We start from the raw sequence: 19,196 nt of genomic DNA, 5'->3' as shown, positions 1-19,196 counted from the left end.
CACCTCAGGGGGCGTTGATCTGCACCCCCCATGCCCCTTTCCTCCCCGTCCACCACAACAGACTTACCAGCTGCATGCAGCTTTCCAAGCTGCCGGGCTTTGCTCCTTGCTGCCTGCATGCTGCGCTGAGGCTGCATGCACACACAAGTATTTATCAGCCAAATTAAATTGGCAACATCAGGCCGATTTCTGATATAATCAATTTTCTTTATATCACACCTCTACTAACAAGTATGGCAGAAGACCAGCTTGTCTTAGCAAGGAATTTTTCCGTAAGCTAAAACACAAAAAGGAAGCACAGAAGAAGTGGAAACTTGGACAAACAGTTAGGGAGGAGTAAAAGAGTATTGCTCAGGCATACAGGGATGAAGTAAGGAAGGCCAAAGAGCAACTGGAATTGCAGCTAACAAGAGGCATGAAGCGTAACAAGAAGGGGTTCTACAAGTATTGTCAGCAACATGACAAAGATCAGGGAAAGTGTGGGTCCTTTACTAAATGGGGAAGGCAACCTAGTGACAGAGGATGCAGAAACAGTACTCAATGCCTTTTTTACCTCAGTCTTCACAGGAAAGGTCAGCTCCCAGACTACTGAACTGTCAGCACAGTTTGGGGAGAGGTGAGCAGCCAACAGTGGTAAAAGAACAGGTTAGGAACTATTTAGAAAAGCTGGATGTGTACAAGTTCATGTGGCAGGACAGGATGCACCCAAGGTTGCTAAGGGAGTGGCAGATGTGACTGCAGAGCCACTGGCCATCATCTTTGAAAACTCATGATGATTGTGAGAAGTCCTGGATGCTGGGAAAAGGGTAAATCTAGTGCCCACCTTTAAGAAAGGAAAGGAAGATCCAGGAAACTACAGACCAGTCAGCCCCACCTCAGTCCCTGGAAAGAGCAGGTCCTCAAGGAATCCATTTCTAAGCACTTGGAGGAGAAGAAGCTGAGTAGGAACAATCAGCACAGATTCACCAAGGACAAGCTATGCCTGACCAACCTGATTGCCTTCTATGATGAGATGACTGGCTCCGTGGACGTGGGGAAACCAGTGGATATGAAATGCCTCGATTTTAGCAAGACTTTTGATACAGTCTCCCACAAAATTCTCTCAGGCAAACTAAGGAAGTATGGGTTGGATGAACAGACTGTAAGGTGGACAGAAAACTGTCTGGATTGTCAAGCTCAGAAGGTAATAGTAAATGGCTTGATGTCTAGTTGGCAGCTGTATCAAGTGGAGTGTCCCAGGGGTTGGTCTTGCAGCTAGTTTTGTTCAGTATTTTCATCAATGACCTGGAACACGGCATAGTGTGCCCTCAGCAAGTTTGCAAATGATGCCAAGCAGGTGGCAGTAATAGATACACTGGAGGGTAGATTCAGAGAGACCTCTACAAATTTTGAGGACTGGACCAAAAGAAATGTTATGAGGTTCAATAAGAAGTGCAAAGTCCTGAACTTAAAACAGAACAATCTCATGCACTGTTACAGGTTGGGGACCAACTGGCTAAGCAGCAGCTCTGCAGAAAAGGACCTGGGTGTTACAGTGGAAAATAAGATGAATAGGAGCCAATAGTGTGCCCTTGCTGCCAAGGCTAACAGCATACTCAGCTGCAGTGGTAGGGGTGTTGCCAGCAGATGGAAGGAAATGATCAATTATTCCCCTCTATTCAGCACTGGTGAGCCCACATCTGGAGTACTGTGTCCAGTTTTGGGCCCCCCACTACAGAAAGGATGTGGACAAATTGGAGAGACCCCAGCAAAGGGCAACGAAAAAAGGTGAGAGGGCTGGGGCACTGACTTACAAGGAGAGGTTGAGAGAACTGAGCTTATTTAGTCTGTAGAAGAGAAGACTGAGAGGGGATTTAATAGCAACCTTCAGCTACCTGAAGGGGGGTTCCAAAGAGGATAGAGCGAGACTGTTCACAGTGGTGGCAGATGAGAGAACAAGGAACAATGGTCTGTTTGCAGCAAGGCAAGTTTAGGTTAGATAGTAGGAAAAACTTCTTCACCAGGAGGGTAGTAAAGCACTGGAATGGATTACCCAGAGAAGTTGTGGAATCTCCATCCTTGGAGGTTTCAAAACCTGGCTAAACAAAGCCTTGGCTGGGATGATCTAGTTGGGGATGGTCCTGCTTTGAGGAGGCAGTTGGACTAGATGATCTCTTGAGGTCCCTCCCAACCCTAATTTTCTATGATTCTATGCCTGTATAAGGCAAGACCCAGGAGGTAATTCTTCCACGCTGCTGGATGCTGGAGAGACTTCAGCTGCATTATTGAGCCCAGTTTTGAGCAATGGACTTTGAGAAAGGTAAACAAACAGAAGAAAGAGTCCAAAGGAGAATAAGAGGTTTAGAAAACATGACCTATGAGGAAAGGTTGAAAGGACTGGACTCATTTAGTCTAGAAAAGAGAAAGCTTGGAAGACAGAATAATAGGCTTTAAATACCTAAAAAGCTGTTATAAACAAGAGGATGGTGATAATTTGTTTTTACTGTCCCTTGGGGGAAGGATAAAAAGAAAACAGCTTAAACTGCAGCAATGAAGATTTAGGTTGGATATTAGAAAAAAAACTGTGAGTGTTGTGAGACACTGGAAGCCAGTGCAAGCCAGGAAGGTTGTGAGAGGGTTTTAAGACCAAGATGGATACACATCTGTCAAGAATGGTCTACTTCCTGTCCCACAGCAGGGGGAGGGACTACATGACCCCTGAGGACCCTGCTTTTCTATGGGCACAGCCAGGTCCCATTTCCATTGATACAGGGAGGAAGGAATTTGCACATGAAGTGGAAAGACAGCAAACAGTTAACACTACAAGGTTTTCAGGCTTGCCTTGCCTGCACTACAAATAACACCATACAGGAGGCCTCTTCCCCTTTCCTCACCATGGTACTAATATAGTTCCAACTACGATCAACACCATGATCAGGTGGTTTTTACGTACCTGGCAGGAGAGATACCCTTCTTTTTGGCCTTGAATGACATGGTGTAGTTACAAGGTGGAGACCTGTCCAATGCATTGCAGGCAGGCACCCCTGTGAGAGTCTATAAATGCTTCAGCTACACTATCTATGGTGATGGGGGATTGCTCTCAGCTTTCCCTCTAGCTTGCTCCTTCAGCCTTTTGGCTAGGGGCAAGCGAAACCAGGGATATCTTAACTCCAAGGCCTCCAGGCTTGGGGCTTACATATAGGATGCCAGATCTGGGAGTGTCTGAAGCCCCAGGCTGAAGAGTCTGAGAGGTAGGATGCTTGCTGGTAGTAGTGCCACCCAGATTTGAACGATTGCGCTCTGCTCAGTCTATATAATTTGGAACCGATTTGGCTTCAAAGATGACATTTTTTAAAAACATGGAGGTTTGAAACACAGGGCTGTCTAACGCTGCCCAGGGTAGGTCTAGGCAACAGGATGGTGGAAATGCTAGCAATGGGGAAAGTGTCCTGTCTGCATTAAAGTGCCTGCCCTCCAGTTCCTATGCAGCAGGACTGGGACTAGTGACTGCTCCTTCATAGCTGCAAGCTGTGGCTAAGGCATGCTCTTGGGACACTACATTATATAACTAAGTTTTAGCCTGGTCTGGATCATGATTTTAACAGGGGCTGTATGTGCCCCCTCCCTCCCCAGAGGATAGGGACAAGAAGCACAAGCAAATACACCTGCCATATTGGCCAAACTTGGTCATGGCTGAGGTATGGAAGGTGCTGAATTTTATTTCCCAGTTGATGTGGCCTCTCATAGGTGTTGCTGGGGACCACAAACCTGGAAAGCTGTTCACTAGGCAAATCAATGACACATGAGGATGCCTCCCTCCTCTCAGTAAAAGCTAATCCCTCTCCTACTGTACTCTGCCAGATTAACCTTCAGTACACACTGCTGGGCAAAACACTAGGGCTCTGTTCAGCCAGGGCTAACTGATGTTTGCTCGCTCCCTACGGAAACTCAGCTGCCTAGCAAAAGCACCGAGAGAGTCTGGGCCTTGCATGTTCCCCATGACACACAAGGCCCAGACAATTAAAGCTGGTATTCAAACAGCCCCTGGGACTGAAGCAGAGGCTAGAGCTTTTTCAGGGCAGGTGACACATGCAGGCACTGCTAAAAAGCTAGTTCTGGAAATTGCACCCATAGCCACTGCAGTTTTAGGGCTTCTCTACTGCAATGGGAGTTCAGAGCACACAGGACCTTACACCATGCTTCTTTGCTTGGCCCTGGACCAGTGCAGCTTTAGCTCCAGCTATCTGGCCAAGGAGAGGGATTTGTTGCAATTCCTGCATTCAGAGACCAAGATCCTTTACCTAGGGAGTTTATTTTGTTCCAATTCAAGCTGAGCATTACAAATCCAACCAGAACTGCATGCCGGAAATGTCCATGGACTTGAGTAAGCGATTCAGGAAGTACCCAACCCTTCACTATTTCCAGAGGCAGGAAATGTGACCTGATAGCCCAAGGGCAAGTGTGTAATACAGCATCCAATAGAAAGGAATGCAGACTGGGCTCCCTTTCCTCCCCACACATTATGGGAATTCCCATGGGATGGCACCTGAACCCCATGCTAATAAAACTACAACAGAAATTTGGTTCCTCAGAAGAGGACTTGGCTCCACACAATGGAACTTGAGTCAGACACCTCCCTGTCCTCTGCCCTCTGACTCCATGGAAATTGTGCTGTGCTTAGATTCTTCCACCTCTCCATCTTGCACTCACTTGAATTCTCTCAATACTCAGTGCCCCGGAAGTGCATTTCTGCTCACACCCCAAGGACCTTCTCCAGCCATTTCTGCTCCTAGCCACACAGTCTGGACTGCTCCTCAACCTACATGTTGATAACAAGAGCATCACAACCCAGGCAATGTCTTACAGAAATTGTCTTTTCCTTTAGGCAGTTGTCGTGTTCTCCCAGCTACTCCAAGGAAGCAAGATAATGATCATGATTCAACCACAGAACTCAGATTCCACCAGATTTCAAAGCTGCAAAAGAAGAACAGCACTCCGCCCACAGGACACAGATGTCATGGGCCTGGGGAATCACAACCTGGCCCCTGAAAGTCCACTTTTTCCCCCATCACCCGCACAGATCTCCTTGGTTTTCCAATACCCTGTGTTAGATTAAACCTCACACTGATGGCAGAAAACAAAGGCTAGAACAAAACGGTTGGGAAAAAATTCTATTGCATCTGTGCTGAGGCTGTATTATGGCCAAGAAAACCTTCCCGTCAGCCTCCCTGGTCATTTCCAAACCAGATATTCAGGAGCTATCCAGGGTGGCCAGCCACAGCATCAACCACCGGTGCCTGCAGAACTGCTTGCGGCTCTGTCCCGCGCACCTCCCCGCCCCGGCTGGTCAGCACCTGCCCCAGCCCCATTCCCTCCCTCACCGCAGGGACCTTGATCTGCACCCCCCACACCCCTTCCACCATACCAGACTTACAAGCTGAAGATCTGCGTATTGGAAATCGGATCGGTATCAGCCAATATGTCTCCTTAAAAACTGGCTATCGGTATCAGCCCTAAAAATGGCTATTGGTGCACCCTTAGTAGAAGGTATATACACCCATTCTCATTGGCCTGAACTCCTCTGCAGCATTTGATACTGCTGATGGTGAAACAATGCTGCTTCACCTAGCAGTCCAAGTCCATTCCAGTAGGATGCATCTAATATGTAACAGAAAACTGCACCTCTGCCACAAGATGCCCCATTTGTGAAATCCCACAGGGATCAGTTCTCTCTGTGGTTCTTTTCAACATCTCCATGCACCTGCCAGGTGAACAGGTTGAGTGATATGGATTCCAGTGCCAGCCATGATCTCTACCTCTCTTTCACCATGTTTGATGACACACTATCCAAGTGCCAGGCCATTTTGTTAATAAGACCAGCTTGTAAGTTTAGAAAACTTTGTGGGGCTGAACCAGAGCAAGACAGAGGGAGTGCTAGAGGGCAGGGGGCAACACTCTGAAGAGTCTGCAACCCCAGTGCTGTTTCCTTTGGCTGAAGGCACGTACCCAACACAGCAGACACTCCGAGATCCAGGTATGCATTTGGACCCCTCACCTCAAAGCCCTCACACAATGGCTGGGACTTGTATCAGATTCCAATCCTGACCCATCTACCAGTGGTTCTGCACAGTCTCCCACAGGGCAAGCTGACCCTGGCATCAGGAAACTCAGGATTCTGTTCGGAAGCCTCCTTGAGGGAGATCCTTTGAACATCCCTTTTATAGACAAGTTAAATCCAGCTGCCAGACAGAATGCAAATAGGGACTGGGAGACAGAATAATCTAGTGGTTTGAGGTGGGACATGGGGTCAGGACTCCTGAGTTCTCTCTTGTCTAGGCAAGTTGACCTTTCCCCCTTCTTGTGTCTGCATTTGTACAAATGTCTGATGGCAAGATCCCCCACCCCAAGTGCAGCCTAGATTTCAGACAATAGGTGCTAAAGTAAGTGCCAAGGGGCAGCTCAGGGAAGCCCCCAAACCACAGTGCACTTGGGATTCTCACATGCGGGTATCACTGTATCTGCCAAGTCCTATCCTCCCTGTCCCAGCAGCTGAAGCCACATGGGGACAGCCTACCTGAAGGCCTTGTCCTGCGTTGAATTCACCCCAGCAAACGACTGGCTCCTATTGATCCTGGCGGCGAGGACACGACGTTGGGGTCGCACAGAGAGCGACATCGTCGAGTGTGACCTGGAGGGCCTCCCTGTAAGGGGAAGGAGACAGAGCATGGTAATAAGAGGCTGGAGCAGCCAAGGGATGAAAGCAGCAAAAGTCAAGCTGGCACAGGAAGGGGGGAGGGAGCTCTGAGGCAGCTACAGGGAACAGGAGTGCACCTGGTCAACTCAGGTTGCAGCCCCTTCCAAATGTGTCTCCTTCTCATCCATCCGCAAAGCTGTGAAGACAAATGCTTCCTCCTGAACTGCTAATGAGCTGCTCTGAAAAGGCAGAGGCTGGTACAGATGGTGGCCTGGCCAGCATGGCCCATGAGCAGAGCAGGCAGGCTTGAGCATTCACCCTCTGAGCAACGGGAACCAGCAGTCCTGGTCACAGCTGGGGATACTGCTATAGCAGGTTTCAGGGAAGAGCATGCATGTCCCATGGTTCTTCCCAGCCTTAGAGCTCTGGGAAGTGACTAAGTTAGCACAGTTCACCCTGGAGATAGATGCCTGGCCCCCACCCCCTACTGCTCCCTGCTCCCCATTGAGCTGAGCTACTTCCAAGGTACAGGCTGCCCATGGAAACAGGCAGCAGGCTGCGTTCCAGGCAAACTACTTGATGCAGAGCACTGGCATTGGGGAGGGCAGCACCTCAGATGGTTCTGTGCCAGGGATCAGCCTATGACCAAGGATGGGAAGCAATCCCATCGTCCAGTCCTGGTAAAGACAGGCACTGGAAGTGGGGTAGAGCAGAGCAGAGCCCACGGCTCCAGACAGCAGGAAACACTTGCTGCCCTGGGTCCCGTGCAAGCCTTCCTGGAGCCTCGCTTCCGGGCAAGGAGCCAGCCTGTCCCAGAAGCAGCCCTGCCCTGCCCTGCAGGGGTGGGGGTCTAAGCTAGGAGACAGCCAGCTTCATGGGATGGAAATAAAACAACTCCTTCCCCCCCCCACTCAAAACAGTCTCTGGCACTCTCAGCCCTTGACCACTGGTGCTTTTTTTCTCAGCTGCTCCAGTACCCCTCAGTACCTTCCTGGTTCCTCCTGCACCAGGTTCCAGCCTCTTCTTCCACAGCTCCTCAGCCCTCCAGGCTACCCTCCTCCCCACTCCTGTGTTCCCATCACCCATCTGCTCAGCCATTTCCTTGTCTCCAGTCCACCTCCCACACTCCTCTTCAGCCACCCCGAAACCACAGCCCTGTGCTCTGCACCAGCGAGAGCTCCTCACATCCTCTCTGGGGTGGGGAACTTGACCTACTGAAGAGAAAGTATCAAGAAGATCCCTGGGATTTAAGAGTCACTATTCTTTCCTACTGAGGTGAGCCCAAAAGCCCTGTGTATGGGATCCTTCTACCCATGCCTAGACTTGCCTGTCTGACAGAGCAAGCACTCACGCTCCCAACATGAGATGCCCAAAATTTAATTTCTGAAACTGTGTGCAGTTTTGGGCTCAAGATTTCAGAAAGGATGCGGAGAAGTTTGGAGAGGGTCCAGAGGCAAGCAACATTAATAAAGGGCTTGGAAGGCAAATCATATGAGGAAAGGTTGAAGGAGCTAGGCATGCAGAAGAGGGCACATGAAAACAGTTTTAAAATACTTGAAGAGCTGCCATAAAAAAGGGGGGAAACACCTTTCCTCTCTTGGTGCAGAGAGCAGACACAAACTAATGACTTGAAGTTGCAGCAAAGTAGGTTTGGACTGGTTATAAGGAAAAAGTTTCACTGTTAGAACAGTGAAGCAGTGGAATAGATGGCCTAGGGAAGTTGTGGCAATACTATCACTGGAGGTGTTCAAGAAGGGACTGGATAAACAGTGATCAGGGATGATCTAGGAGTAGCTATGCCTATGTTCTGCCACGGGTATTTCTCATGCTTCTGGCCTTTTCTGGTTGCCACCTGGGACCAGGAAGAAATTCTTTCCCCTTCTGTTGCTATGTGTCAGGGTTATTTTTCCACATTCCTTTGGATAGGGATGACCCTGCCGCAGGCAGGGGGCTGGACTAGGTGACCTCCAGAGGCCCCTTCCAGCCCTACTTTTCTATGATTCTATGACTTGTGATCCAGCCAGTTGCTTCTCTCCAGCCAGGTAACCCTTCACTGGACAGGTGTAGCATCCTACCAGCCTTTGCTCATAAAGTTTCCACCTCAGAGGCAGTGGTGCTGCTGCAGACTGCAGGGCACATTATCTAGTCCAGAGAAGCTGAACATGACTTGGGATGCAGGGCATGGGGAGTGCCTTGTGGACACAGGAGCATTTGGGAGGTGCTTTGCCTCTAGCCCAGGCAGCAGGAGGCCTCAGGAGAGCACTAAGGGAGCATGCATAGTCCAGGCCAGCCTATGCCATGCCTGTCAGAGAGGGCTGCAAGGGAGTAGAAGGGGCAGGGGCATCATTCCCAAGTACCAGCCCTCTGTGATTTGTAAAGGTTTCTTCCTTTTCCTTTGGTTGCCAGGAAGGAAACCTGCAAACAGAGCCTACTGGAAAGTCCCCAGTCTCCCTGGCCCAGGGAAGAAGAATCCCCAAAATCCCCTTGCTGGAAACTCCACATTTGGAGCAGGAAAGGAAGTGCTTCCACAGACTCCCTGAGGAGAGCTAATGGAGAGGCTGAGCCCCTGACCAGAGGGAACTGATTCACCAGGCAGGTACCCAGAATCTCAGCAAGGAGCTGCTGATTCTGGGCGGATCCACATTCACAGAAAGGGCATCTCTTGGGAAGAGACAGCTACTAGCAGCCTGGGAGTTTGGGCCTTCAAGGCTCTGCTCACAGCTCTACCCCAGCAACATGTTACGCACATTATCTTGTCTCTCTCTGGGACTCAGTTTCCCCACCTGTAAAGTTGGGGAATGCAGACCCACCTGCTGGAGTGTGTGAAGCACTGAGAAAGCCCCATGCTCTGTAGTCATCCTGCTCTCCCTCCCTATATTACCCTTTCTGCTGCTTCTCTCACTGCAAGCCTTCCACAGCACACCGCACTGGATACATACCTCCTGCATGCAAGTGAGCACTCCCAGAGTCCCACTAGTGCAGAAAGGCACCAAAATGCAAGGGGCCATGCTCTTGCTTTGCCAAGCATGTTGAGTTGACTCACCAATTACACAGCACAGAGAACAGCCCAATGCCTGCCTGGCTGCATGGCACAGGTGCTAGGGAGCAGGGTGAGACACAGGCAGGATGTGGGCAGAAAGCGTGCTACTCTGAGCCGCCAAGGCAAGAATAGACCCATAGCCCCCTAATTCACTAATCCTACATGGCACTGGGAGGCCTTTGAACCCAGCACCCTAAAGGACACTTGAATGAATAGAGCCATCCCCTGGTAACTCTAGAAGCATCTGTAAATCCCTGGGACTGGAGACCCTCCACACTGCTCACCTGAGGCATGGCACAGACCACTCAACCATGGCCAAGGCAGCCCACTAAATGCAACAGCAAGACGAATGAGGCTGGCAGTAGAGGTGACCAGCTCCAGGTTGCAGGTGAGGCAGCCAGCTGTATTTCATAGCCATGTAGGAGGAAGAGCCCTTTGGGGCCCCACCTGCCTGCCAGTTGTCCTGAAGGTGGTTGGGCTGTAAACACCGTTTCATAGGACATGATTCTCCCCCCTGTGCTGGAGCTGGGCACCAGTGGCAGAAGACAGCTAAGAATGACAGGCGGAGGCAGGGGAGCCAGCAGACCACAACAGTCAGTCTCTAGTGCCTTCCAGCAATGGTGTACGGGGGTTAGGCAGGGAATGCCACACTCCCATCTTGAGGCAGCTTTGAGCTCCCAAGTAACTAGGGAGCCTCTTCACCCAAGAGGAGTGCACGCCCTGCCTGAGAGGCCCCAGGTCTGGAGGTTGCTGCTGGTATCCCCGGGCTTCCTGGCATCTCCCACAGCGCCCCACATGGGCCTCTCCCTTTCATTTTTCACACCCACAGGTAGGCAGAGAAGTCAGAGCCCCAGACCAGGTGGTGTGTGATAATAAGAGCTTCACTGCCCATCACCCAGAGCCAGAGACTCAAGTGCTCTACATGATTCTACAAAGAAGGCTCAACTACAAGATCCTAGGGCCACTGCTAGAGGATCCCTCATGAAAAGGAGGAATCGACGGGGACCTGCTTTACATGAGCTACAGGGTCCCCTCAGGGCACAGCTGCCTCGTAGATGATGTGGGTCAAGGATGTTAGCACCAGAGGCCGATGGGTCAAGGATGTTAACACCGGAGGCCGAGGGGGACTCTCCCCAGCTAGTGTGGGATACCCCCAAACAGGGGCACTGGAGCTAAAAAAGGCATTTGGGTTAAAATCAACACCAAGCACCTGTTAGGTGCCCTGCTGAGGGGGAGCAGAAGGTCTCCATCTGCAGTATGGAAGCACAGGGTTCAACTTGAGAGTCCAAACAAGACCTCCAATCCTGTGGACCCATGCGTCTCTTCCCCTGACTCCAGAAACTGGCTCCCAGTCTCCATGCCCAAGTCCCCCCACTCTTTTGCAGCCTAGGATACCCATGAAGTACAGTGGTCTCCCACAGGAGGCCTCAAAAGAAGCTCTGCCCACCAGGTCAGGTTCCAGGGCCCACATGGAGCCTTTGGAGAAGTGGAGGGCTTGCCTCTACACTCACACCCACAGGAGGGAAAGCCCAAGGAACAAATCCCCACCTGTGGCAGGGCAGCAAGAACACTCAATGACTGGCCTACTAGGCAGTCCACTTCCTCCACAGCCTCTGGGGGAGCCAGGAACAGAGAGGTGCTGGGACAGCACCATATATTTACCTTGCCAGAGTTCTTCCCTGCCAGGGAAAAGGCAAGAGTATCTGGAAAGCACCACAGTGACACGATAGGTCCACAGAATGTGACATGGGGAGGAAGGCAGTGCCCTAAGGGCACTGTTAAGGAAGAGGGACCCAAGAGAGCTGGGTCCTTGGTACTGCTAGAACAGAGGCAATAGTCCTTGCTCCAGAAGCTGCTAGTGCCAAACTTTTCACCCTCCAATAGCACCAAATATGAATAGATCCCAGCAATGGGCTGGAGGGGCCAGGAAGGATGCCCTGGCAGAGCCCAAGTGGCTGCAGCCTGAACAATAATGCAGCCAGCCTGAAGCCAGACCTCCTCCAGGAGGGCAAGGAGCTCTGCCCTCTGACCTGACCCTATCACTCTCACAACCTCCTGGGGAAAGTCCATGGCCCCTGGGGGCACAGCGAGCTTGCTCTGAGGGAGACAAAGCAAACAGGGCTGAGCAGAGGGGACAGGATAACATACTGAGGAGGCAGTGCTTCAGGCTTAGAACAAACCTGACACTCACTGAAGGGAGTGACAACGCTGCTCACCATCATGAGGGACTGAAGGAGGTTCCCCCACACCCTGGACCCATATCCAGCATGGCATGTCTCTTCTAGCCAAGGAGCTGCATGGAGCTCACCCTCTGCACAGCCCATCACCATGGAGAGGATGGTGATACAGCACAATGGCCACATGGCAGGAAGAGTGCAACACGAACACAGCATTCAGGGCAACCCCATCGGTTACAAATCCACTGGCCAGGTGGCTGAGTTAAACCTCAAGAGGCCAGGATGCTTCTACAGGATGCTGCTGCCTTGGACACCCCAACCAGCTGATTCTACCCGCACTTCCAGGACCCCAGGGGTGTCCTCACACATCTCCTCTCCTCCCCCTTCCCTGCAGTGGAACACACCTGGTCAGTTGCCAGCTGGGTTCAGATGGTCCCCATGGACTGAGCCAGCACATGGCCATGGTGATGTTCAGGTCTTTGCTCCCCCAAGCACAGGATACTGGCACGTTCATCGCTGTTGCAGCCACAGCTGGCCTGCTACTGACCTTGAGGTGTGTGGCAAGCACTTCCATGAAGCACTAAAGGGTTAGTGTTGCCCAGACCAAAGCCTGGAAAGCAGATCCAAGGATACAACTGGTGCAGCACAGGACCCCTCAACACCCCAGCACTCTTGCCCCAGGCTGCGGCCATTAAGGAAGCTGAATGGGACAGCCAGTCCAGCAGCCCAGACCCTAGCTCAGTGCCAGCCCTCTGGTTTCTAGGGCAACGCTGTCCCAATTAAGCTCATTACAGAGAAGCTGTAATCCTAAACAGCCCAGATCACCCACAGGGCCTTGGGAGAAGAGATTACCCTCTCTGGAGCTATTTAATCGGCTCTCCACAGAGCCATGCAGCCCACCAGCTCAGGTACCAGCTGCCATAGGCCATTATTTGTAGCAGTGAATCTAAAGTCAAAGCAGGACCACCATTCAGGGGGCCTGGGCAGGGATGGCTTCTGTGCTGGAGCTAACTCCACCCATGCCAATGAGCTGGCTAGAGGGAGGGCTGAGCATGGGGCAAGACTAGCCCCAAAGGGCACCAGGGGTCTGGGTGTGGGGCAGGGTTGGCTTCTCCAGAACTGCCTTTTCCACCAAAGCTGGCCTCAGAAGAGCAGTGTGGCTCTCCCAGGCTAAGCACAACCCATAGGGCCTCCTGTGTGAGCACTAGCCTGATCGCCCTGCCAAAGGTTCCATGGGAAGCGGGGTACAACTGCCCAGCAAGCCCATTGCCCAAACCCACCCATGGCCTTTGGGCTGGGGCAGCAGAGACCCAACATGCATACTGGGGTACAGCCTGACCCCTCTTTGCTTGCCCAACATAAGCCCCCCCAAACCAGAGCACCCCAACAAGCTCACCCATGGAAGAAGTCCAGCAAGGACTTTGCACCACTGATGCTGGCTGCACTTGAAGGTCGCACCCAATATGCTGGGTGTTGTATGAACATACTAGGGCAGTCCCATGGAGCTGACAGGCTCTGCATAGGACCAGAAGCAGGAGGCGGATGCAGTGGGTTGCTGGGGGACAGGGAAGCAGAGCTGCCAGTGATGGATGTGATAAGAAGAAGCCACTGTGGACTGTGCGCAGACAGGACTGTGCTGCGAGCAGCATAATGACAGCAGCTGCTAGTCCCCAACAATCAGACAGCTCCAAACTGGCTGAGGCTGGGATATGCTTTTGGCAGCCCAAAGTGTTAAGTTAGTCAGTGTCTTAGCAGGACAGTGCTCATCAGGCGCAGGAACAGCTATGCCCCTGACTGCCGGCCAGAGCACGTGAGCGAGCACTGCATCTTTTCAGCACCAGGACACACCACCAAAGCTTCACTCTGCTGGAGCTTTGCCTTCCACCAGGGATGAAGGGCACTCCTACTGAGCTCTGCCAAGGATTTACCCTTGAGAGTTCATGGCAGAGATCCTAGCCCAAAACCAGGGCAGAAAGGGCTTGGGCAGCACTAGAAGCCCTTATGGCACAGGCAGTTGCAGGCCTGTCAAGGTACCTGAGGGGCAGCAACGAGCTTTCATTTGCTGCCATACTACAGGGCACTCACTGCTCCCCTCCATTCTGTGCCAGATGCCCCCACCCCTCATCCTCCCCCCCCATGGTACTCTCTGCCCCACCCAGCAAATGCAGCAACCAGGTGCCACCTCAGAGATCTGCACTAGAGATGTGGCCACTTTCTCCCAGTCTCTCTCCCTTGCCCCCTGGAGCTGGCGCTCTCCCTAGAATGTTTGGCACCAAACATCCCACTGCACTTTGCACTAGGCCATGCTCCACTGCCTGGAAGCCCTGCCCCAAGCAGGTGCCCAAAGGGAAACCCCATTCCCCTGCTCCCAGGAGGAAGAATCCAGATATCCTTCAGCAACCCCACCTGGATGGGGGAGGTGCTGAGGGTGGGAATTCAAACCTCCCTGTGAAGGTAGGGAATTGCTGGTTGAGATACTAAGCACCATGAACCAAAAAGGGGGCTGTGTGTGTGGGCCCCCTCAGAGATAAGCCCAGGCTCCCATGATCAAATGGGGACCACTAGGGACTAGAAGTCCCTCTTCCTGATCTCCCAAGCACAAAACTTATCCTCAGGACAGCCACAACTCCTGAAGGTCCTGAGCACTGGGCTGGGCACACGGGTCCTCTGACCCCCACCTACCTTCCCTGAATGAGTAGAGCCCAGGGCCCTCAGTGCAGCAAGTCCAAAGGATCCTCTGGCACCCACAATGTGACCAGAGTACCACTTGCAGTCAGCACACACAGGAATCAGCAGCACAGGGCTGGAGGCTGCACCCCAAAGTCAGCGCACTCCAAAGGGGGTGCCCCTTGTAACAGCACGGCAAGGCACGGCTCCAGGTGGATGCAGGCGTAATCCAAGGCTCAAGCACCAAGACACCCAGAGAACAGGGATCTCCCTGTACCCTATTCACTCCTCCAGGACTGGTCTCTGGCTCAGGAGGGTGGGAGAGGTCCGGCACTCACATTCCTGACATTACAGAGATAAGCACTGACTGGTACCGCAGTGGGGAGATGGGGGAGGGAGGGGGTGGCCAGTAGGTGCTCCTGGCAGGGTGGACACAGCTGGTGGCACCCAAAAGCTCCTATGAGGCCTTGCCACAGCCAGGGGGGCACTGATCAAAGAAGCCTCTTCTTGCCCTGTCCTAGGCATAAGCACACTGAGACCCACAACCCCCAAGTCCTCCCAGACAGTCTAAGGAGAGAATGGAGCAGGAGCAGCAGCAGCAGGAGGGTGGTAACAGGACATGTAGCATAGGCTGGCCTTGGTGCTCATCCGGGATGCCAGCGCTTTGAAAAGCTTTATGCCCTACACAGGAGTCAGCATCCCTCTTGGGGAGGCTGAAGCAAGTGTGGGAGGTGGTCAACGTGTCCTACTGGATACACCAATAGTCTACAGAGTCCCAAGTTAAACGCCCAGCTCTGCCATAGGTCTGCAGGGTGACCCTATGCCTCAGTTTCCTCATCAGTGAAATGGAGATAATGCTACTGAACTCCTTGCAAAGTGGTTGGAGCTATCTCCCGGCAGAAAGCACCAGAAGAAGAACAATGTGAGACCTAGCAAGGCAACCTAAGCTTTGGATTTTCCAGTTATCAACAGCTAACTGGGAAAGGCCAGACACCTGGCTCTGCCCATCAGCCAGTGATGCTGTGAGGAGGTCAGGAGTTTAATGGGCAGAACCTCTCCTCCCCAACCAGTGCCAGCAAGAACTGGAGGCTGATGGCATGTGTGACATCACACTTTTCATTTTTGCATCACCCACCTAAACACTGCCTCTGTTGCTCTGGCCCCCCAGCCCTCTGGGGGCTGATCTACAGAAGGGGAAGCCAGGCCCAGTTTGCCTTGCTTTACAGTCACAGTAGTTCCACATTTTGGTCCCCAACAGGAGATTCACAAGCACACTTGCTACTGGCCCAGATGTCTCACATCATTACCTTTCTACCCTCTCCTTCCCCTGAATCAGTGGCTGCTTTTTCAGGCTACATGGAAAAGGCTTCAGCATGAGGAACAGAAACCAGGACGCCCACTTCAGCCCCTTCCTGCCCCTCACTCTAACCACTAGACCACAGTCTCCCTGCCTGTAAGCTGTAGGGCATCGAGGGCAAGAAATCAATGATCCCCCATGTCCTCCAGTGATGCACCTGAGGCAGAGCCCCAGGGGCATGTACCTCCTTTACAAGCTCCTGCTGGACCCTCTGCACCCCTTGCCCCCGGGCTAAGGAACGATCCAAAGCCTCCCCCTTCTGAGTCCGTCACCGTGAGCCTCCCCCACAGATGACGACGAGAGGAAGAATGTTGACTCTTGATTTACTTTTTGCACTGGGGCGGAGAGTGAAACCAGCTGGATTAGTCTCAACCAGTTTCTGCTTCAGAGTCCCAGGCAGCTGCTGCTGTGTTTGTCAACAGCACAGGGGAGGACTCAGGAACCACAAGCAGCTTGAACCTCTGAACTAAGGCAAATCCTGCTTCTGAGAGACTTTTCTAAAAGTTTTGTGGGTGGGCCCAAGATCAGCACCACCAAACCACATTCAGGTTCAGCCCCCCATATCACCTCATCCATGCCAATTCATGCCCAGAGCCTTCCAATCCTCCCACTGGGGAGAGGGAGGTCAGAGTAGCAGCAATAGGGGAGGGGACGTGGTCAAGAGCCCCACAAGGCTGACACCGGGGAGGATGGGAGGGGGGAAGAGGAGTAGTGAAGGGGAGGTAGGGAAACCTGCCTTGCTGTTCCTTCAGGGCTTAGACAGCAGACACGCTCACACCACTGAAAAATCAGCATCACAGAGGGACACAAACCCCTAAACCAGGGTAACTTTGTGTTGTGTCATCACACAAAGCATCTGGCCACACATTCAACCTCTATTCAGCTGCTGCTGACAACCCTCTAGCAGGGCCTAGAGAAAGCAGATTGTGAGCTCCCTGCAGCAGGCCACAAACATCCTGAATAAAGGAGTGGAGCTTGTCCTCACTGACAGAGCACCTGAGCTACTGCCCTATCAAGGATTCTTGCAGTGGCAAATAAGTGCAACCTGCTAGGAGGAAGAGTGCTATGCTGGCACCCTGGGCCTCTGTGCTCAACATTTGCTGCACCAGGCTCCTTTTGACAACCTTATGGAGACACTGTGCTCTTCCTGTCTCATCTTCTGCCTTCATCCCTCCTTACTCCAAGACAAATATTTGCAGGAAAAGAGTCCTTAAATCCTAGGCCCTAGGACTCTTGGCACCAGTGCTTTTGCACTGCCTGAAGCCTTGCATCCTTGTTTGTGTAGCTGCACCGATGTCAGCTGAGCCCACAATTTAGGCATGGACATACACCCTAAGCCCCCTCCAGTGTCTGAGTAGCCCTGGGGAGAGAATATCCAGTAACCACTGCAAAGCATGCAGGATGTTTGCTGGACTTGCCCAGGGACCAGAGCTGATCTTGTTTTGCTCCCCGTGTCTAGGAAGCTTAGGTCAAAATGGAGGAGCTGAGAATCCAGGGCTGCACAGTCACAGGGGGCATGGTGGTGACCCATCCAGAGACCTCTTCCCACTGTCCCAAAGCCTGCATGGAAACTAGCTTCCTCTGACTCTGCCACAAGTTGGGGGAAGGGGGAAAGTTTTGTTGAGTCAGAGATGAGTCAGGAACCCCTAATTTAATCAAAGTCTGCTGTTACTCACCAGCAAAATTCTGTACAACTAGGCAAGAGCCCTAATTTCACCTTCAGTGATGGGAGATGCTGGACACAGCAGTGTCTCCAGCTAGTTGGGTTCACTCAGACCATGGGCTTCCTTTACCAGAGAAGGAGGCAGGTGACTGGGTGGGGTGGTGGTTCTCAGCAGGTAGTGGGTAGAAAAGCATCAATGCACAGAGCTATCCCAGGGCCAAAACTCTTCACTTGTGCTCTCCCCCCCACAGAGAAAGCTCTTGGGCAAGGATTACATCTGTAATGCCTTTCTAAAGCAGCTGAGTGACATGCTTGCCCTCATCAAACCCACTGTACGCTACCAGGTATTGGAAGCAACATCACAGGCACGTGCTTGTGACCTCAACACCATGGAAGTAATGACAGCATGGAAAGATCTTGCACCCTAGTGAGAGATGGTACGGACAGGGAGTCCTGAGAGTCCTGGATCCGAGAGGCAGGCAGAGGCCCTCACCCTTGTGAAGCCTGGGAGGCTGGCCGGTTCCTCACTCAGGGCTCTGACTGGAAAGGTGGCAGGAAAGGGAAGGAGCTACAAACGTGAAGAATTGGAGGAAGTGCTTGTTTAAGCTGCTGAGCATCCCCAAGGAAGGGTGGAGAGGACTGGGCCTTCACACCCAGTGCTGTGTAGCAACCGGAGCTTTGCAAACCACACACACAAACACACGCCAGCATCCCACTGGCACCCCACTACCTGAACAGCTCTGCTTGGGCACCAGCACTAGAGTACTGCACAGACACAACCCTGCTTAGGTAAGGCCTCCTGCATCAAGGCCCTTACTCCACTTTGTGATTCTCCTCCCCACAAACTCTCCTAACCACAGCCCCCAGTACTGCTCCTAACTCAGTGACCTGTGATCAGGACACCCTAATCCCATCCTGGGAAGGCCAGGAAGGCAGCAATGGGGGAGCACAGCTCTTCCTGGGGAAGGGCTGCAGAGGGTGACAAAATGGCTGCCCCCGTGAGGCAGGGGTTTCCAGAAAACTGGGTCAGCCAAGTACTAACTTTTTTCAGTGTTCCTGAGCATTAAACTGTGACCACAGTTGCCATGGCAACGCTGTTTGTGTTTGCATCCCCTTAACATAGTTTGGAGAAAAGCAGTAAGCAGCATACACATGCAAACACAGGCGACTGGTGACCCTTCCCCCCAGGCATGTGCCTCCCAGGGCACAGAGCGGGCACCAACCCCAGCCTGGAGGCAGCTCTGCTACCTGGGAGGAACCCACCCATCAGGGCACAAAGAGGAGACACCCCCTCTGCAACATGCCCCACTCTACTTTGCTGGACACAAATGCATACACATGGAGATGAGAGGGAGAGAAATATGCACAAAACACCCCCTCCCCACTTGCATCCCCACTCTCAGCTCCTAAACTAAAGGAAGGGCTTTTCCAACAGGCCAGTCCAGACCAGCTCACCTGAGTCCTGCCCATCCTGCAACCAGACCCATACTGGCTGCAAGAAGGGTGGAAGAGAGCTGATCCTAGAGACTGGGCCCCAAAGCCTGACTCAGGCTGCCTAGGGTGAGAAACCACCATTGTGTTGACCTGAAACCAGCCCGGCTTGTCCCCTCCCTGAGCAT

The 19,196-nt window shown here is 52.4% G+C and overlaps 1 protein-coding gene across 14 annotated transcripts in view; it reads right to left on the bottom strand.

Annotated features, from left to right (window-relative positions):
* RIPOR1 (RHO family interacting cell polarization regulator 1) overlaps window positions 1-19,196 on the bottom strand; it is a 132,125-nt gene that overhangs the window by 34,196 nt on the left and 78,733 nt on the right. For 13 of the 14 annotated variants that reach the window (XR_003095632.1, XM_025211819.1, XM_025211814.1 and 10 more), the window contains one exon: window positions 6,554-6,680. Coding sequence is in view for 13 of the 14 variants with exons in the window: in XM_025211814.1 (XP_025067599.1) it covers window positions 6,554-6,680 (127 nt within the window). In the remaining variant the exon portion in view is untranslated. Of the gene's footprint in view, window positions 1-6,553; window positions 6,681-13,286; window positions 13,308-19,196 lie in introns of those variants that run through there. The other variant, XM_025211815.1, reaches the window with a different exon arrangement.

Source organism: Alligator sinensis, unplaced genomic scaffold (assembly GCF_000455745.1).
Source record: "Alligator sinensis unplaced genomic scaffold, ASM45574v1 scaffold260_1, whole genome shotgun sequence".
Classification (NCBI taxonomy): Eukaryota; Metazoa; Chordata; order Crocodylia; family Alligatoridae; genus Alligator; species Alligator sinensis.
This window is presented reverse-complemented; position numbering and strand designations above follow the sequence as displayed.